This window comes from Mycteria americana, chromosome 23 (assembly GCF_035582795.1).
Source record: "Mycteria americana isolate JAX WOST 10 ecotype Jacksonville Zoo and Gardens chromosome 23, USCA_MyAme_1.0, whole genome shotgun sequence".
NCBI classification, from domain to species: Eukaryota; Metazoa; Chordata; class Aves; order Ciconiiformes; family Ciconiidae; genus Mycteria; species Mycteria americana.
The window spans coordinates 1,951,662-1,970,219 of NC_134387.1; the positions used below are offsets into that span (position 1 = coordinate 1,951,662).

The 18,558-nt window shown below is 65.8% G+C and overlaps 3 protein-coding genes across 5 annotated transcripts; all 3 read right to left on the reverse strand.

Moving 5' to 3' along the window:
• Positions 1 to 1,141: 1,141 nt before the first annotated feature.
• SNRNP27 (small nuclear ribonucleoprotein U4/U6.U5 subunit 27) lies at positions 1,142 to 3,626 on the reverse strand. The gene is made up of 6 exons (XM_075523773.1): positions 3,530 to 3,626; positions 2,704 to 2,824; positions 2,472 to 2,584; positions 2,240 to 2,319; positions 2,054 to 2,118; positions 1,142 to 1,488 (listed from the first exon to the last, which is right to left on the reverse strand). The coding sequence occupies exons 1-6, from the start codon at positions 3,564 to 3,566 to the stop codon at positions 1,434 to 1,436; spliced, it is 471 nt and encodes a 156-aa protein (XP_075379888.1). The 5' UTR covers positions 3,567 to 3,626; the 3' UTR covers positions 1,142 to 1,433.
• A 303-nt stretch (positions 3,627 to 3,929) lies between these two features.
• ADD2 (adducin 2) lies at positions 3,930 to 15,525 on the reverse strand. Of its 3 annotated transcripts, XM_075523729.1 has the most exons (15): positions 15,376 to 15,525; positions 14,514 to 14,697; positions 13,759 to 13,897; positions 12,542 to 12,693; positions 11,214 to 11,294; positions 10,966 to 11,115; positions 10,729 to 10,872; positions 10,527 to 10,625; positions 10,016 to 10,192; positions 9,645 to 9,902; positions 9,106 to 9,225; positions 8,891 to 8,980; positions 8,615 to 8,771; positions 8,392 to 8,523; positions 3,930 to 7,388 (listed from the first exon to the last, which is right to left on the reverse strand). In XM_075523729.1, the coding sequence occupies exons 2-15, from the start codon at positions 14,694 to 14,696 to the stop codon at positions 7,087 to 7,089; spliced, it is 2,184 nt and encodes a 727-aa protein (XP_075379844.1). In that variant the 5' UTR covers position 14,697; positions 15,376 to 15,525; the 3' UTR covers positions 3,930 to 7,086. The 3 variants fall into 3 exon arrangements, with proteins under 3 accessions (XP_075379844.1, XP_075379843.1, XP_075379845.1); XM_075523728.1 differs by lacking the exon at positions 15,376 to 15,525 and having other exon boundaries at positions 14,514 to 14,772; XM_075523730.1 differs by lacking the exons at positions 10,016 to 10,192; positions 15,376 to 15,525 and having other exon boundaries at positions 9,645 to 9,860; positions 14,514 to 14,772.
• A 714-nt stretch (positions 15,526 to 16,239) lies between these two features.
• FIGLA (folliculogenesis specific bHLH transcription factor) lies at positions 16,240 to 18,003 on the reverse strand. Its single transcript, XM_075523770.1, has 4 exons — positions 17,754 to 18,003; positions 17,241 to 17,393; positions 16,799 to 16,954; positions 16,240 to 16,582 (listed from the first exon to the last, which is right to left on the reverse strand). Exons 1-4 carry the CDS (start codon positions 17,976 to 17,978, stop codon positions 16,562 to 16,564), a joined length of 555 nt encoding a protein of 184 aa, XP_075379885.1. The 5' UTR covers positions 17,979 to 18,003; the 3' UTR covers positions 16,240 to 16,561.
• Positions 18,004 to 18,558: the final 555 nt, after the last annotated feature.

Here is an 18,558-nt window from a genome sequence, read left to right on the forward strand (position 1 = left end):
GGAGGGCGGTAGGGGGGTCGTGCCCCAGGCCCCGCCCCGCGCTCGCCGTCATTGGGCGAGAGCGCCACGCCCTCCCACCGTTGCCCCGGCCCCGCCCCTCCCCGCGGCGCCCCGCCCACCCAGCCGCCGGCTTGGCCCTTCCCAACCGCCTCGCCCCATTGGGCGGCGCGCCCTGCCACACCCCTCGCCCTGACTCACTTCCTGCCCGGACAGCCAATGACGGGCCGGGAAGCGGAAAGGGGGCGGGGCACCACCGCCCGGTGGCAACGTGGGCGCGGCGGGGGGACGGGGACCCCCGGGGGGGACGGGGACCCCCGGGGCGGAGCGGGACCCCCGGGGCGGAGCGGGACCCCCCGGGCCGGGCCCCCCCGCAGGCAGCACCCCCACCCCGGGGCGGTGACACCCCGCGGCAGGGCCCGCCGGTCCCCAGGGCAGGGAGCGCCCGGCGCCCCCCCCCGTTCCCCGGGGCAGGACGCACCCCGGGACCCCCCCTCCGGGCAGGACGCACCCCCCACCCCGGGCAGGGCTCAGGGCCCCCCTTCCAGGGTAGACGGCACCCACGCACCCCCCCGCCCCCCAAACGGGAGCGTCCCAGCGCAGCACCCCACGTCCCACAGCCCCCCCCGGGGGACACCCGCACCCCCGGGCAGCAGGCGACAAGGGGGGGCCCTCCCAGCCCCGCTTCCTCCCCAAACCGGTAACTGCGGGCGGGGAGAACCGTCCCTCCACCCCCACAGCCACCCAGCACCTCCGTTTTGACCCCAGGGCTCCCCTCAGCGCTCCCCCCCGCCCCCCCTCCCGGAGCGAGCCGGGCGTTAATTAGCAAAAGACGTTAATTAGCAAAAGAGGGAAGCGAAGAAGGGAGCGGAACACCGCTGCTGTCGGATAACGCCCAGCCGGGCCGCCAAAAAATAAGGAAAAGCCCCGGGTTTTTCGGCAATAAAAGGCCCCAAAGGGGCGTTGCCGCCCTCGCCCGTTTTTAATTTATTTGTATAAATTTATACGTATTTGCGTGCCACGGGAATTAACGGCGTTTGGGGTGAAAGGTCCCCGCCCCCCGCAACGGCGGCGGCGGCAAACGAGCGGTCGGAGGTTTCCGGCAGCTTCTTCCCCCCTCCCCGAGTTATAAAAATCAGAGGAAAAATATACAGGGGGTTTTATTGCGAGGGGGAACAGGGCGTGACGTCAAAAACCGACAGGAAAACCACGACGAAATCCCGGCGAGGAACCAACCACGAGGGATACCGTAAAAAAAACATCAAAGACGCCGGGAAGCGGCGACTCGTACCCGCTCCGGCTGCGGGGCAGGGCGAGCGCGGCGGGATTTGTTGGGAATAACCCAAATTCCTCTGAAATCCGGTCTCCGAGCCGCCCCCGCGCGCGCAGGCGTCAGGAAGCGGAGTCCTTCTGGGCGGGCGGTCGCGAGCCCGGTGTCAAGCGATGAAATCCAGGGGCCTGTTGAATCCTCCTTTTCTGTTCATGTACTGCCTGCGGCCGCAGGGAAGGAACCGGCGTCAGCGCCGGGGAGAAACCCCGGCTCTGAAGAAATCCGCACAAAAACACCCGAGGGCGACGCGTACCCGCGCTCGGCGGCCGCGGGGAATCAAATTCCCCCGTGGAGTTGCACAAAGCAGGGTGGGAGCTTCCCCCCCGCCCCGAGGACCCCGGCGCTTGCCAGGTCCGCGCCCGTCTGGGTGAAAGAGGGCGGCCCGGCCGTACGCTCGAGTTTCCATCGAAAAGGAAACGGAATTAACAAACTGAGTGGGGGGTTTTTTGGGTAAGAAACAGGCTCAGGCCACAGCACGCGCACGACGTGCTCTTTCGCTCCTCATCTCCCTGCTTTCGCCGTTTCCAGGAGAAGCCAGAGGCCTCTCACCTCTGTTTGATGGCAAAAAACCACAAATTTTGCCTTTTTCCGAAGGCCCGAGAAGCCGGGTCACCCCCTGCGTGCGCCGAGAGACAGCGGCTTCGAGGTACGGCGGCGGAGTTTCCTCCGCGCTGCGTTATCTCTTCCTATCCAAAAAAAAAAAAAAAAAAAAGGCCGGGCACAAACCTGTACTTCCTCTTCTGGGACACGTTGATGGCGTACGCGTTCGCGGCGCCGTCCACCTTCTTCCCCTGAAAGACATTTAAGAAAAAAGGTCCCCAAACTCCGCGTATTATCCCCAAAAAGGGCGCGGCGACACCGCGGAGCCCGTCGGAGGCAGCTGCGGGCTCCACCGCGCCGACCCGCACTCACTTTCGTCGTGTCGAAAGAGGCGAAGCCCATCATTTTCATCATCTCAATTTCCTCTTCCGTCTTGCCCTGCAAATCTTCCTCTGCCGAGGCAACAAAATAAGGGAGTTCGACCGACGCAGGCGTCGGGGTTCGCCAAAAACATTTTCAGCGAGCACCCGGGTGTCCCCTGGGCTCGTCCCAACCCAAGCGGGGAAGCCAGGACCTATTTAAGGAGGCAAATCCACCCCCTCACCCGTGATCTGACGCTCTTTGCCTTTGGAGTCCTTTATCTCCTTCTTCTCTTCATCCCGCCTTTCCTTCAGCCGCGGCGGGGAGGAGGAGCTCGATCGGTGCCGTCTCGGCGACCTGGCGTCGCGAAGGCAGGCGGGTTTACGGCGTTAAACCGTCCCCGTGCCCCCCGCGCTGCGCCTCACCCGGGCTCTCCGGCTTGTCCCCACCCCGGCGCTGGCGTTTCTGCCCCTCACCTGGACCGTCTCCTGTGCGGGGAGCGAGAACGGGTCCTCCTCCTGTCCCTGTCCCGGGACCGGGATCGCTCTCTTCGCCTCCTCTCCCTCTCCCGTGAGGTGGAGCGTGAACGCCTGCGCTCTGCTCGGAGAGAGGCAGCGCTCGGTTTACCGTCCGCTTCCTCGCGTCTCCCCCCCTTCGCTGCCCGCTTGTCAAAGAAAATCCCGTCGCCGCTGCGACAGCTTCCGAGCAGAGACCCCAGAACAACTCCCTCCCACCTCCTCCCCCGATCCCCCCGTGGCTGGGCACAAAGATCCCCACCGGCACCCACGGGGGTGGGAAGAGCGGCAGGAAAAGGCCTTCACCCAGGAGTGGGGTGACCGACCTGTCGGGGGAGCGCTCCCCGAAAAGCTGAGGTGTGGAGGGGGACGGGAGTCGGTGTGCGGGAGGATGAGTAGGAGAAGGAGGAGGAGGAGGAGGAGGAGGAGGAGGAGGAGGAGGAGGAGAAAGAGGGGGAGGAGGAAGGGACCCTCGGCTCCCCAGAGTGAAGAACCGAGGCCTCATCACCGCCCCCGCGCCGTGGAGAGGGTTCACCCCCTTGCCCAAGGGCTGGGGGAAGTCCCGGGGCCCGCTCCTACCCTGGGCCGGGGGTCTGGGCTCCCCGCCCCGGGCCTGGCTCCTCCACCCTCCCCCCACGGGCCCGGATCTTTCCCCCCCCTCAGCGCAGCCCCGGCCCGTCCGTCGGGGCCGGATCCGCTCCTCGGCGCAGCCCCATCCCCCCGGGGCCGCTCCCCCCGGCCTCTCCCGGTGTCCCTCCGCCCGGCTCCCGCCCCCGGCCCCCCTCACCGCGCCGCGGCGGCGACCGGGAGCGGCTGCGGCCCATGGCCGCCCCTCAGCGCCCGCACTTCCGGCCGGCCGGCCCCTCGCGACCCGCGCTTCCGGCTCTGCCGCCCCGCGCTTCCCCCCCCGCTCCCCCAGGAACCGGCGCCGCCGCGCTTTGGTTCCGCAGCGAACGCGGTCCCCCGAGGCGGCGGGGCGGCTGGAGCCCCTCCCCGGCGGCCTCCCCTCCGCTTCCAGCGCCGGGGGCTGCGGGCCCAGAGCCTCGGCGAGGCCGTGAGCCCCCCCCCCCCCCCCCCACGCCGGCCCAGGCCCGCAGCGAGGCCGTGATCCCCCAGCCCCAGCCCCAGGCCCACAGGGAGGCCATGACACCCCTGCGCCCCCCCCCGAGCTCCACAGCGCTGGCGGGTGCCAAACACGGGGTTTATTTACAGACAGGCGTTACACAGCGCTTTCCAGCGACGATTGTCAGACACCAGCGGTCGCCCACGCCAGCCCGCAGGCAGGAGGACGCTCCCCTCCGGCCGCGGTGGCAGGCCCGGGCGCGGGCAGCCTCCCCTCCGCCTCATTTCGGTGGGCGTTCAGCAACCGCAACCTCGCCGGGACCCTCCGGGCCGGGCCCGGGGTGTCTGCCAGCCCCAGGCGGCAACACGGGCGCTGAATCTGGTTGAAAGCCCGGCATCGCCCTCCTTTCCTGCGGCGTGCCGGCGTATCCGCGTCCGAAGACGGAAACGCGGCCTCTCTTCTTTTCAGTTGAGGGTGCAAACATGGAGGGCGATGAGCACGGGGCCCGTGGGCAGCAATCGGGGCACCGGATCAACGATTTGCCTCGCAGCCGGCAGCCAGGGATCCATCCCTGCCTTCCCGCCGCAGAAAACCCACACCCGGAGCCCGGCCAGGGGTGCGTGGGTCTGGGCAGCCTTGCCAAAAAGAGGTGAGAAGAGAGCAGCGAGCCAGGGGCCTGCCTGCGAGCAAAAGGCTGGCAGGGGAGAGGGGGAAGGCGATCGGGAGGGGTGGTCCCGGGGGGAGCGGGGATGCCCTGACAGGTGGAAGAGCTGCGGCGTGGATCTGATCCCCGCGTCCGTTTTCTTCTAGCTACGCGGTGAGGACCCGCGCCGCGGTGGCGGCCGTTTGAGCCTTCCTCCCTGCTGAAGGCACCGGTGTCTTGCTCTTCCCTACGCCGCACGAGACGCCTAACGCGCCCTGGACTTGCGCGGGGCGGGGGGAATAAACCCCCGTCTCCTCCGCAAAGCCCCTGGCCCTCAGAGAAAAGGGGTCGCCAAGCCCCTGGGGACAAACCCTCGGAGAAAAAGGGGCTGCGGCCTCCCCGCGGCAGCGCCGGCCGCTCCGGCGGTGGGGTGCGCGGCAGTGTCGTAATTCAGGTAATCGCCCCGGGAGCGACCGTGCCGCGTTGGGGAGGCAACGCAGCTGCCCCTGGGGGGGCTGCCCTGGCCCGGGCCGTGCAGAGGGACAGGCGAGGTGACAAAAATGGCCTCAAAGAGCCTTCAATCAGTGGCAGTAAACGGCACCCCGCGGGAAACGGCTACAGAGCTGTGGTTTGGGTCTCAAAGGGTGGCTGCTGAACAGGCCGTAACTACAGGCAAGAGCACGGGGCTGGTGTTCGTGCCGTCCCTCGCAGGTAGCGAATTTAGGAGCTCAGGGTCGTCCCCCCCGCCCACCCTGCCCTTGCAGGAGCACGATGGGGAGCTGCGGCTCCAACCCCGGCGCTGGGGCTCGGGGTGGACAGCGGGCAGGGCAAACGCTCTCCCCAAAAACCAGGCTCAGGTTGGGCCTGGGGCTCCAGCAAGATACCTGCCAGCTGTGTATTTTTGCACTTTTTAAAAGCTTTTGACATTTTTACTTTCCAATTCAGTATTTGCCTGGCACGCCCCATAGCGCAGCCCTGGAAAGAAAACCAACCTGTGTCTACAAACCTCCTCCCTTTGACCCACAGCTGCCTGCACCGGCCCCGCTCCCTGCCTGCACCCCGCTCCCTGCCTGCACCCCGCTCCACCCCGTGTCCTCCCCCCTGCCCCCAAAATTGTCACCTGGCCCAGGGGCTGAGGGGAAACCAAACCCCGAGAGCTGCCTCGCAGCAGCGAAAAGACTTTGAAAACACGGTGGTGGTGCGTGGGAACATCATATTGGGGTGAGGAAACCCAGTGCCCTCGGAAGGGGGGTCCTGGGGCTCCCCGCCGCAGCCCAAGCCCCCGGCGGACAGGACCCGGTGGACGCTCGGGCTGTGGCGGGGAAGCCCCGTCCCCACGGGCAGCGCTGCCCGCGCAGGCAGGCTTGGGGCGAGCACCCCCGGAAGACGGCAAACCCCTGGGGCTTGCGGGGGGAGGATGGGGGCTGTTCCTGGTGGTTTTGCCCCCTAAATACCAGCGTTGGAGCGGCTGCGGGGCAAATGGGCACGGCTGGTTTTCTTCTTCCCTTCGGGCACGGCCGGGAGGTTGTAACGACGGTCGCGGCGCCGTACGGAGCGCTGGAGGCAGGGAGGCGAGGCCGGGTGGGAAGGGAAGGCCAAGGAGGATTTTTCACTGGTGCTCGGGAGTCCAGAGCTGGGGAAAAGCAACGATCCGGCCTCGGCCGCGCGCTGAGCCCGAGCTCGGTGCCAGCAGAGCCCCGGCACAGCCTCGGCCGCGTGCGCCGGCGCTGCCGTGAAGCGGTGGCGGGGATGGGGGTGGTGGCGGTGGCAGTGCCTCTGACTGAAGTGAATTGGCAGCGTGTGTTCATCCCGAAGTAGCACTTAGTGAGTGAAGTTTTGCTCAGTTTTAAATAACACGGACACTTCCCGGAGGCTCTTTTCTTCTCCCTTCTCAGGTGCGGTTTGTGCGGTGCGGCACGGGCTTTCCCGGCAACGTGAAATCCTGCTGCTCTTCCTCGTATGGCAAATACGTGCGGTGGTGGCACCGGGAGAAGGGGACTGAAAATGGCTCTCCGGCCCGGGGAGAGGAAGATTACGATCCGGGAAGGAAAGGCTCCCAGGCCCACCGCCTCGGCCTCTTCTTCGGGGAGAGCAATCCCCCCGCGTTCAGCTTGATCCGATCCCCCGGCGAAGCGGCGAACAATTTTGCCCGGGGGTGAAGCCAGCGCCATTCCAGCAGAGCTTGAAACAGAAGGTAAAAAAAAAAAACAAACAACCTAACAACAAAACACCCTTTTCTTCCTCAAACCAAGCGGATCCAGGCTGCGCCCCACGTTTCACGAGGGCTCTGCAAGCGGCGGGTGGGGAAAAATAAAACCCAACCCTCAGCCCACACATGGGAAGGGGCTGGTGCCCGGGAGGGAGAAGGGAGAGCTCATGGAAGGAGGGAGATCGCAGCGGGTATTTCCCCAAGCGGCAAACGGGGGCCACAATCTTTCGTAAGCTCGGTGACCGCCTCCAAAAGCGGGTGACAGCGGACGAAGTGCCTCGTGCCAGGAGTACCCGGAAAACAACTCGCTTCCGGGGTTTTCGGCTGCGCCTCGGCCAGACGCACGACGCAGGAGCCGTCCCTCCACCTCGGCGCCTCCGTCCGGACAGGTGCCCGGCCGCCGCTGCGGCGGGAGGCCTCGGAGGAGACTCAAGATTCGATCTTTTCCTTCTTTTTGCCTTTTTTCAGGAAAGATGGGGTCCGGAATTTCTTCTTCTTCTTAGAGGGTGATTTGGAGGGTGAACCTTCGGGGGAGACGGGGCTGCTGGTCACCGTCTCCTTCTCCTTGGGGGCATCCGGGTCGGTGTTGGCGGGGGAGGTCGTCCGCCCCCCCCCTTTGCCCAGGCTTTCCTCGGTGCTTTGCTCCTCGTCCTTCCCGTTCACCACCGCCGGCGGCTCCTTCTCGGTGGCGGAATCGGCCGGCCCTTGGCCGCCGTCCGCCTTCTTGTCACCTTGGCAAGGGGAAAAAGGGGAGAGGTGAGGGTGGGGGCAGCGGCGGCCGGCGCTGCGGAGGTTTAAATCCCCCGCCACTCGCCGGTTTGACCGGGGCAGGAGCAGGATTTGTCCCCTGCGGACGGAGAGCGCCGGGACCCGATCCCCTCCTGCCGCAGGCGCCGCTTTCCTGAGCCTTCCCCCCGCCCCCTCCCTGCGGGACAAGCGACGGTGGGATGGAGAGCGGGGAAGAGGCAGGCGGGAAGGGCGGCTGGCTCCGTCCCGGCCTCGCCGCTGGAAATAAAGCGGGCAGCAAAGAAAACGAGGCGACCCAAGGCATTTCCTTCTGCGAAACCCTGAGCCGGGCGCCGCTCCCCGCGGGAGCGCGTCTGAAACGGGCCACGGAGAGCAAGGTCACCCCGAGCTAGCGGGAAGCGCGGTCGCCCGCGTCCCTCCTCCCGCAGCGGGGCTCGAGGACGGCCTCTCCGTACTTACTACAGTGACAAGTATTCAGAGTCAGAGGTAACTCCTTGGGTGAAAGCCACACGTGGAGGAAAGAGAAAGGAAGACGTTGTGGAGACAGACAGACAGACACCATGAGACACGATGAGAAAGCGAGAAGCCGCGCGCTCCCGCTGCCCTCTCCCGCGCCCTGAGACCCGCCGCGGTTCGTACGTGACAAATTTGCGCTTTGGGGCATATAATAACGGGAATATTGCACCCGTCGGCGCATTAGGAGGGGGGACGGAGGCGTCCCCTGCCACCCCGCAAAGCCACCGGCGGACGCTCGCGTCCTCCCGCCGCGACGTTCAAGGCAAGGAGCGGCTTTGGTGCCTTTGCGGTGCGAATCCCCATCGGCCCCGCCGGAGCGGGGACCCCCCCGGAGAAAGGCAAAGGGACCCGGGGGTGACATTTATCCGTGTTGCAGTGGGGTTTGGCTACAGCCACCCTCATCCCCTCGCTGCAGACCCGCTCCTCGTCTCCGCTCGGCTGGCGAGCCCGGGTGCTCGCCAGCCCACTCACCCTCCGAGGGCTCGGCCGGCGTCGGGGCTGGGCTCTCGGCCGGCGCCGTGGCCGGGCTCTGCGGCGCTGAGGTGGGGGGAGATTTGGCGGGGGGAGCCTGGCTCTCCTCTGCCGCGGCGTCGTCCTTCTCGCCTGCCAGCGGAGAGACGTGCTGGCCCCGAGGTCCGCCGGGTGCCGGCCCCGAGGGGGATTTGGGACCAGGGCTCCCCCGTACCCCTCCTACCCTGCAGCCCCAGCTTTTTCCTCTCCACCTCCTGCTTGTACTCCTCCAGCTCCTGGTCGGTGAGCTGGCTGAAGGGGTTCGGGGGCTCCGGCTCAGGGGGTGCCTCCTCCCGGGATGCCTCTTTGGCCTCCGCATCCCCCAAATGGCTCTCTGTGGACTGAACCCCCCCCCCGCCCCGGAGCGGCGTCACCCCCCGCCCGGTGGGATGCCGGGGAGGCGGGGGGGAGAGGGGACGAGGGGCTGGGGACGCGGGGCTGGGGACGCGGGGCGACGTACGGGGCTGCGGCTGGTCTCGGCGATGACGCTGGCCAGCAGCTGCGACTGGGGCCCGGCCGACTTCACGTCCTGGCGGTTTTGCTCCCGGATCTGTGGGCGAGATGCAGAGAGAGGACGGGGGTGGGGGGGAAAAGCCTCCCCTGCCACCCCGGCGTCTGCCGAGACCCCTGCACCCGCGTCCGAAAGCCTCTGGGGCTTTCGGGATGGGACCGTACCTTGTTCCTCATCTCCAGCACCTCCTGCGGGTCCGTGTAGAGGGGCACGAACTGGTTGGGGTTCTCGATCCGGATGGGGGTCCCGCTGCTGCCTTTTTCCACCTCGTCCGCTTTCAGCCACTGCGTGTCGCGGAGATGAAACCCCGATAAATACGCGTCGCGGAGAGAGAGGAGACCCCGACAAATGCGCGTTGCACAGAGGGGAGACCTCGATAAGTGCGTCTGGCATAGAGGGGAGACCCCAGTGAAGCCTGCGGTGCTCGGCCCCTGGGCTGGGGAGGTGGGATTTTAAAATAAATATTATTACGAGGTTGGGGGGAATAGAGGAGGAAAGGAAAGCTTGCGTTAAATAAAGGCACCGAATGAAGCATTTCTCACTTCTGGAGGATCCCTGGGCGTTTCTGCACACCAAATTTTGGTGGGATCGATAACATCCCAGGCATCCCCTCATCCGCCTTTTTTTTGGTACCCAAAAATCCAGCTGATGCCATTCCCCGCGCCAGCCCCGGCCCCCCCGGGATGCACCAGCACCCCCGCACCGTCGTCTTCGTCTTCTGGCTGCCGGCGCTGCCCTGCTGCTCCTCGGCCACGTTGACCCTCATGTAGGTGTTGGGGGTGTTGAGCCACCGCGTCTTCTCCTTCTGTTGCTTCTGGGCGTGCTGCCGCAGCGCGGGGACGGGGGCGGCCTCCTCCTCGAAGACGAAGGCCGTCACCGTGGCGGGGATCAGCACGTCGCTTTTGGGCTTGCTCTTCTCCTGCACGAAGGGGTAGCGGTAGGTGTAGCCCGTGCGGTAACCCTGGAAAGGCAGAGAACGCTCGGTCGTGAATAATACGGGGATTAAAAAAAAAAAAGATATTTTTTGCGCATTTTGGGGGAGCTGGCCGCGTTTTGGCGCTGGCTGGCGCTCACCAGGTTGTCCAGCATCCTCATCAGGGCTTCGAATTCGTGCTCGCCCAAGCGGCTCTTCTGCATGGGCCCGAAGGTGCTGCCGGCCCAGCGCACCGAGCCCACCTCGTGGGGCCGGTGCTTGGCGCGCTCCAGCACGATGAGGTTCTCCACGCCGCCCGCGCTCGCCAGCGCCGACACCTACGGCCGAGCCCGGGGAGACGCAGCTGACGCAGCCGGACGGGGAGCAGCGGCACGGCCCCAGACCCGCCCGCCGCGCCCGCGGCCGCAGCGTTGCGCCGGTCTGTCCCGTCCTGGGCGCCGCGCTTGTGGCGGAGGCCTGGCACAGCTCGGTGCGCGGTCCCAGGGCGCCGTGCCGGCAGCAAAGACCCGGCACAGCTCAGCGCGAGCTCCCAGGGCACGGTGCTGGCAGCAGAGACCGTACGCAGCTCGGTGCTTATTCCCGGGGGCACCGCGCTGGCAGCCGAGACCGTACGCAGCTCGGTGCACGCCCCAGCGCGGGCCGGGCGCTCACCTGGATCTCGCAGGCCGCCTGCAGATGGAAGATGCTGTAGAAGGCCTCCTCGGCGGTGTCGCCCAGCGCCAGCACGCCGTGGTTGCGCAGCACCAGGATCTGCAGCGCCGAGCACGGGAAGAGGGGGGACGTCAGCGGGACAAGGAGGAGGGGACGGGGACGGCACGGTGGCCCTCGCCATCCCCCCCCCCCATCCCCTCACCTTGCAGGTGGGGCCGAGGGATTTTTGGAGCTCGACCCGATCGGCTTCGTCCTCCACCTCCCCGTGGAAGTCGAAGTAGGCGACGTCCCCCAGCAGCAGGGCGGCGCGGGAGATGGGCAGCACGCCGCAGCGCATGGCCGACACCTGCGGCGGAGCGGGCAGGGCGGGCAGGGCCACAACACCCCCCCCCACCACCACCACCCCCATCACCCCCCAAAAAATCCCCCCGTATCTTACTGCGGCGGTGGCCGGCGTGTGCAGGCGGATGATGCAGCGGGCGTCGGGGCGGGCGGCGTAGATGGCGGCGTGGAGGCTGAAGCTGCGGGCGTCGGGGGCGAAGCCGGTGCTGCCCTGCTCCACCACGGCCCCCAGCACGTTCACCTTGATCTGGGGGGGGCGCGGATTTGGGGGGCTCAGAGCTGGCTGGTTCCCCCCCGCCCCGGGGAGCGGGGAATGGGGGTGTGGGGGGGGACAGGCACGCTCACCAGGCTGGCCGCCGTCACCTCGCTGCACGCCAGCCCCTGCGGGGCCACCAAGAAATGCTCCTGCTCCTTGCTCACCCGCAGCTGCGCCGGGAAAAAGCCCGTATAGGTATAAAAACCAAAACCAAAACCAAAAACCCCAACCCCCCAAAAAACCCAACCCCCCCAAACCCCCCCCCCCAAATCCCCCAAATTCCTCCCCAAAAACCCACGCTCCCAAAAAAACACAACTCCCCTAAAGACCCCCCCAAAACCCCCACACCCCCAAACCCCCCCAAAAAATCTAACTCTCCCCAAAGAACCCCCCAACCCCCCAAAAAAACCTAACTCCCCCAAAGAACCCCCCAACAGCCCAAAAACCCCCCAAAACCCCCAGCCCCCCCCAAATCCCCACACCCCCAACCCCCCCCAAAAGTAACTCCCCCCAAAGAACCCTCAACACCCCAACCCCCCCCAAAACCCCCAAACCCCCCAATCCCCACACCCCCAAACCCCCCCAAGCCCCCCAAAAAACCTAACTCCCCCCAAAGAACCCCCCAACACCCCAAAACCCCCAATCCCCACACCCCCAAACCCTCCCGAAAAACCTAACTCCCCCCAAAGAACCCCCCAACACCCCCAAATCCCCCCTAAACCCCCAAAAAAACCTAACTGCCCCCAAAGAACCCCCCAACACCCCCAAATCCCCCCCAAGCCCCCAAAAAAACCTAACTCCCCCCAAAGAACCCCCCAACACCCCAAAACCCCCAATCCCCACACCCCCAAACCCTCCCGAAAAACCTAACTCCCCCCAAAGAACCCCCCAACACCCCCAAATCCCCCCTAAGCCCCCAAAAAAACCTAACTGCCCCCAAAGAACCCCCCAACACCCCCAAATCCCCCTAAGCCCCCAAAAAAACCTAACTCCCCCCAAAGAACCCCCCAACACCCCCAAATCCCCCCTAAACCCCCAAAAAAACCTAACTGCCCCCAAAGAACCCCCCAACACCCCCAAATCCCCCCAAGCCCCCAAAAAAACCTAACTCCCCCCAAAGAACCCCCCAACACCCCAAAACCCCCAATCCCTACCCCCCCAACCCCTCCTGAAAAACCTAACTCCCCCCAAAGAACCCCCCAACACCCCCAAATCCCCCCTAAACCCCCCAAAAAACCTAACTCCCCCCAAAGAACCCCCCAACACCCCCCCAAAAGACCTAACTCCCCCCAAAGAACCCCCCCCCCCAAACCCCCAAAGCCCTGCCCTGTCAAAAACACCACCCCCCCCGCAAGCCAACCCCCCCCAAAACCCCCAAACCCCCTCAACCCCCCCCCCCCGGTGTCGGGGTGCTCACGGTGACGGCGGTGTGTCCCAGCTGGGCCCAGCCGTAGAGGTCGAGCAGGCGGTGGATGCTGCCCACCTTGCAGCGCATCAGCCGCTCGCCCTTGGCCAGCGCCGGCACCTCGGGGCCGTGCAGGTCGTTGATGGGGGTGACGGCCGCCAGCCCTGGGGACGTGCCACCCCCCCCGACGCCGGTCAGCAGGAGATGGGGGAGTGGGGGTTGACACCCCCCACCCCCCCAAACCCCAGGGGCTTCCCCAGGGACAGGGTGAGAGGAGGGTTATGGAGCTGGGCTTGGTGGCACCCAAGGTTTGGTGGCCCCAAAGGTTTGGTGGTCCCAAAGGTTTCAGGGCTCCCAAGGTTTGGTGGCAGCCAAGGTTTGGTGGTCCCAAAGGTTTCAGGGCTCCCAAGGTTTGGTGGTCCCAAAGGTTTGGTGGTCCCAAAGGTTTCAGGGCTCCCAAGGTTTGGTGGCCCCAAAGGTTTGGTGGCCCCAAAGGTTTGGTGGCCCCAAAGGTTTCAGGGCTCCCAAGGTTTGGTGGCAGCCAAGGTTTGGTGGTCCCAAAGGTTTCAGGGCTCCCAAGGTTTGGTGGCCCCAAAGGTTTGGTGGTCCCAAAGGTTTCAGGGCTCCCAAGGTTTGGTGGCAGCCAAGGTTTGGTGGTCCCAAAGGTTTCAGGGCTCCCAAGGTTTGGTGGTCCCAAAGGTTTGGTGGTCCCAAAGGTTTCAGGGCTCCCAAGGTTTGGTGGCCCCAAAGGTTTGGTGGCCCCAAAGGTTTCAGGGCTCCCAAGGTTTGGTGGCAGCCAAGGTTTGGTGGTCCCAAAGGTTTCAGGGCTCCCAAGGTTTGGTGGCCCCAAAGGTTTGGTGGTCCCAAAGGTTTCAAGGCTCCCAAGGTTTGGTGGCCCCAAAGGTTTGGTGGTCCCAAAGGTTTCAGGGCTCCCAAGGTTTGGTGGCATCCAAGGTTTGGTGGCCCCCAAGGTTTCAGGGCCCCAAAAGTCTGGTGGCACCCAAGGTTTCAGGGGTGGCTGGTTAGGGTCTGCAGAGTGACCCCCCCCTCTGTCCCCATGGTTCCCAATCCCCTCCCTCTCCCACCTTTTCTACTGGAAATGAAAAGAAAATGGAGCCCTGCGGGATGTTTCCTCACTTACACCACCATAAATTAAGAAAAGCCCTCAAGAATTTCACCAAACTTTCCATTTTCCCCCCCAAAAAAGCCCTTGGTGGGCGTGGTCATACCCATGGGGGAGGTGGGGAGGACGGCGGGGGACGTGGTGGCCATGAAGTCGGCGATCTGCCGCAGGGCCCAGATGTGGGATGAGTTGTTCCCCTTCTTCATCTGCTCCTGGATGAGGCTCTCCAGCTCCTCCCTGAAAGACTGCGACATCCCGGCCCCGCCGGTGTCACCTCCCCCGGGGAAGGGACGCAGTGACCGAACAGGGACCGTCCGGTGACACCAGGGTGGGGGCACCACCGGATCGGTGGTGGCAACGTCACCAGCTTGGTGTCAGCGACACCACCGGCTTGGTGGCACGGTGATGGTGGCATCCCCAGCTTGGTGTCAGCGACACCACCGGCTTGGTGGCACAGTGGCAGTGGTGGCACTGGCAACTCAGTGATAGAAGCACCATAGGCTTGGTGGCAGTGACATTGCCAGCTTGGTGGCACAGTGGTGATGGTGGCACCACCAGCCAAGCGGGGACGTGCCCCGAGCCAAGACATGGTGGCATTTGCTTTGGGGCAGGAGGGATGTGGTTGGGGACAGGAGAGATGGGGTTTGGGACGAGAGGAATGGGGTTGGGGACAGGAAGGATGGGGCTGGGGACAGGAGAGATGCGGTTTGGGACGAGAGGAACGGGGTTGGGGACAGGAAGGATGGGGCTGGGGACAGGAGGGATGGGGTTGGGGACGAGAGGAACGGGGTTGGGGACAGGAAGGATGGGGTTGGGGACGAGAGGAACGGGGTTGGGGACGAGAGGGACACCGCCCCTCACCGGGCTCTGGAGGATCATGGTGACCCGCTTCTTCTGCTCCATCATGTTGAAGTCCTGCCGCAGGTCGGCCGCCATGTTCCGCGCCCGCAGGTACTCGGGGTCATCCTCGGCCGAACGCTCCGAGTAACGGGGCCCGGGGGCGGGGGGCGAGGGCAGGGGCTCCGGGCTGGCGGCCGTGCTCATCCTGCCGACGGGACGGACGGACGGACAGACGGCGTCGGTCCCCGTCACCCTCATCCCCTCCGGAAATACAGATTGCGAAGAAGCCACCAAAAATATCCCCCAGCTGCGCCCCGTAGATAAGCCCCGGCCGGCCCCCGCCCTGCGCGAAGGCGCGACCCGTCGTGTGACGAGGTGGCAGGCGGGGGACACTCGGGGGGGGGGACACACACACACACACACGGGGGACTCCGTTACCCCCCCGAGGAAGCCGCAGCTGAGACCGGGCAGCTCGGTGCGCCGATGGGAGCGGCGTCAATGACCCCCACCGCTGGGGTGGCCGCGGACTGGGGCCACCGAGGGGTCGACGCCGCGGTGCCGCCGCACGCGTCGGGGCCCATCCCCACCGCCACGGACCCCAAAACACGGGTGCTGCCCCCCCCACCCCCCCCCCCCGGCTGCGAGCGTCGTCAATGAGGTGTTTTGGGGGTGCTGCTGCAAAGGCCCCCCCCCATACAGAGCACCACTCACCCCCAAAATATGGGGGGGTGCACGTGAGCCCAACCCCGCGATGCTCCCCCAAATCCCCCCAACAGAGCCCCCCCCCCCCCCCCCCAATATCGCTCGGTGCTTTCGCCAATGCAAAAGCAGCCCCCCCCGCCCCCCCCCGCGTCCCCCCCAGTTTTGCCGCTCCGGGACCGACCTGGCGCAGAGGGAAGCGGGGAGGGGTCCTAAAATTCCCGGGGCGGGGGGGGGGTCCCACGGTGGCCCCCGGCCCACAGCGGAGGGCGGGCGTCAGGCAGCGGCGGGGTCCTGAGCATCCCAGCGGGATTTTCCCCCCGGGGAGAAGGGGGGAGAGCAGAGGCGTCTCTAAGGGCCCCCCCCACATCATTCGGTGCCTGGGGTGGGGGGGGGGACACCCCCAAACTGCCCCCCCCCCCCCCCCCCAGCATCCCCAGCCGCCTCCGCCCTCGCCGCACCCAACGCCGCTGCGGCAGCCGCAGGGATGGCGGATGAGGATAAAAAAAATAGGGATTGGGGGGGGGGGGGGGGGGGGCTGCAGCATTGCACCCCCCCATGGGTGGGGATTGATTGGGGGGGGGGGTCGGGTACCCACCGCCCTCGGAGGATAAAGGCCTGGGGGGGGGGGGATGCGCTGCAGCCCCCCCATATCTGCATGCAGCCAGCTTGGGGGATGAGACAAAAGAAGGAAAAAAGCGGGGGGTCACCCGGCTTGGGCCCCCCCAGCCCCCCCAAATCCTCCCCGGGGGAGGGGGATGCTGCGGCCGGGAGGATGCTGATCACCCACCTCCTCCTCCTCCTCCTCCTCCTCCTCAGAGCATCCTGACAAAGGCCCCCCCCCCCCCCCCCCCCCGCGCAGGTCCAGCTCCCTCTGCCGACTCGCCACGCGTGGCCCCGCCCCGCTCCCCCCCCACGGGGGGAGGGGGGAAGGGGAGGAGGGGGGGGGAGCCCACGGACCCCCCCCCCCGGGAAACTCCGTGAGTGCAAATAAGCGAGGAAGGGCGAGGCAGGGAAGCAGCACGGACACCCCCAAAATCCCCTTTTATTGCCCGGGAGTCCGGTTCAATGAGCGGCTACCGGCGGGGAAGGAGCCGGCGAGGTGCTAATTACATTTGCTAATTAACAGTGCTAATTACATTTGCATAGAGCAATTAATTACAGCTCCGGCCTCCCAACGCCTTTTAGGGGTGACAGACACCCCACCCCCATTTTGGGGACAGGGCGGGTCGGGGTGCGGGGTTTAATGGCATGCGGGGCTGGATGCAGCCCCGGACCGGAGCCGTGGCCCCAAAAATGGGTGCTCGAGCATCGGACTTGGCCGTCACGCCGGGTCCCCCGTGGGTGTCTCTGCAGGACACCCCGGTTTTTCAGGGATTGGCAGGAAAAACCTTAAAAAAAAAAAAAAGAAAAAAAGATTTTTTTTTTTGCTCCTTTGGAATATTTGGGGGGGTAAAAGCTGATTTGAAGCAACCCCCGGTTTATGTCGATATAAACCAGAGGCTCCCCAAAACCCCCAGCCCACGGGTGGGAGCTCCCTGCAAGTCCCACGGGTGCCCCGTCCCCCCGACCCCATCGCCCTCGGCCGGGGCTGGCCCCCAACTCACCGGCCCCCCGCTCTCCTGCGGTGGCCCCGGGCAGGGGGGCAGGACGGGGGGACCCCACGGGCAGGGGGGTGCGCTGCCAGGCCAGGTCCCAGCAGCCCCCCCCGGGGGCACCCACCCGCTGTCACCCAGCTCCGGCTCAGCATCGGTGTCCTGCCGCTGGGAAAAGGGGGAGAAAAGGTAAAGGGGGATTAAAAAAAAAAATCCCCAAAATGGAGGTTTTTATTTGCCCCCCTGTCCTTCTGCTCTGCATCCCCAGCTGAGAAGCACCCCCCCCGCCCTCCCCCCGGAATAATACTTCAATTTCTTTTTAATTTTTAAATTATTTGCGCCCTGAAAAATGGCAAGCAAGAAAATCCCTACCAGGCCCCCCCCAGACCCTCACAGGCGTTTGGATACAAGGTCTCTGTTTCGAGGTGAGCCCCCCCCCCCCCCCCCCCCGTACCTCGAAGCCCCCCGTTTCTTCCAAAACCAGGCGCAGCAGGCGGATGTACTCGGCGGCAGCTTTCAGGGTGTCGACTTTGCTGGGCTTGCGGTCGCGGGGGATGAGGGGCACGATGGTCTTCAGCTTCGAGAAGCCGCTGTTCAGGTTTTTAATCTGCCGGGAGGAAATAAAGTGAGTTACACCCCACGGGGGTCCGCGGCAGGGGGACCCCCGGGTTAAACCGGGCTCCCCAGGGCTAAACTGGGCCCTCCTAGGATTAAACCAGGGCTGCTCCAGGATTAAACCGAGCCCCCCAAATGCAGAGGCAAAGGCAACCCCCCCCCGCCCCATAACCTGCTGCAAAGCGACCTCAGGGCGACGCTGCCGGCTGCCCCCCAACTAGAGCAGCCCTGGGGTGGCCCCGGGTGCCACCATAACGGGACGTGGCTTGCAGCCCCCTGCCATTTGCAGCCAGCTCCGTGGGAGGTGGGTTTTTTTGGGGGGGGGGTGGGGGGTGGGGGGTGGTCCCCTCACCCTCTCGCGCTCCTTGGCGTTGGCCACCTGCCGTCGCTCCAGCATCTCCGCCAGGTCCCCGGCCGGCTGGTAGCCCCCGGCCGGCTGCTTGCGCAGACGGGCGATGGCGGCGGCGCGGGGCAGGGGGCCGTAGCGCTGGCTCAGCACCCTCTCCAGCACCTCGGGGGCCGGGGTGGGCAGCAGGACCCCCGCCGGCCGCCCCCCGGCTCCGCTGGCCTCCCCCATACCCAGGGAAGGGACCGATCCTGCACCCCAGCCTCACCCCGCTGCGCTGCCTCCCAAAAAGAGGGAAAACTTTTAAAAAAGGCCCTTAAATACCCTGGGAGCCCAACGAGCTGCAGGTGGGGCCCGGCCCGGCCTAACGAACGGGGCGGGTGCGGGGATGGGAGGGGGCTCGGTCGCTGAGTGGGGAAACTGAGGCACGGCCTGAGTCCCCAAAGCCAGTAGCCACAAAGCCTTGACCCAAAAAGGCACCCGAAAACATCCCCGGGAGGACGAGGAGGGGGACCCTCGTGGGGGACAAGGCCTGACGCCCCGGGGAGAGGCAGCCGGCATTGCCCTGCGAGGAGAAAGAGGGGTTTGGGAGACGTCGTGTGTCCCTACAAGCGTGGGAAGCTCTTTTGGGTGGGGAAAATAAAAATACGAGGGGTTTAATAACGGCGAGGGCTGTTTCGGTAGATGGCAGTGTTAGTCCCTGCCATGCTGGAAACCCCAGCGCTGCCGGGAAAAGGGGAGAATTCCCCTTTTGCCCTCCAAAAACTGAGGCTGGCGGCCTCCTCGTCACCCCGGCTTATTCACCGTGGGG

Excerpts from the sequence above, each read along its gene's own strand:
- SNRNP27 (XM_075523773.1), bottom strand. The coding sequence starts at position 3,566 with ATGGGCCGCAGCCGCTCCCGGTCGCCGCCGCGGCGCG. Across the intron at positions 2,320-2,471 it reads CAAAGAGCGTCAGATCACGG|AGGAAGATTTGCAGGGCAAG; the intron begins GTGAGGGGGTGG and ends TTGCCTCGGCAG. Across the intron at positions 1,489-2,053 it reads TCCCAGAAGAGGAAGTACAG|GCAGTACATGAACAGAAAAG; the intron begins GTTTGTGCCCGG and ends CTGCGGCCGCAG.
- ADD2 (XM_075523728.1), bottom strand. The coding sequence starts at position 14,750 with ATGAGGGTGACGGGGACCGACGCCGTCTGTCCGTCCGTCCGTCCCGTC. Across the intron at positions 13,898-14,513 it reads CCATGATCCTCCAGAGCCCG|TCTTTCAGGGAGGAGCTGGA; the intron begins GTGAGGGGCGGT and ends GGGATGTCGCAG. Across the intron at positions 8,772-8,890 it reads CCGAGACCAGCCGCAGCCCC|TCCACAGAGAGCCATTTGGG; the intron begins GTACGTCGCCCC and ends GGGGGGGTTCAG.
- FIGLA (XM_075523770.1), bottom strand. The coding sequence starts at position 17,978 with ATGGGGGAGGCCAGCGGAGCCGGGGGGCGGCCGGCGGGGGTCCTGCTG. Across the intron at positions 17,394-17,753 it reads ACGCCAAGGAGCGCGAGAGG|ATTAAAAACCTGAACAGCGG; the intron begins GTGAGGGGACCA and ends TCCTCCCGGCAG. Across the intron at positions 16,955-17,240 it reads AAGAAACGGGGGGCTTCGAG|CGGCAGGACACCGATGCTGA; the intron begins GTACGGGGGGGG and ends CCCTTTTCCCAG.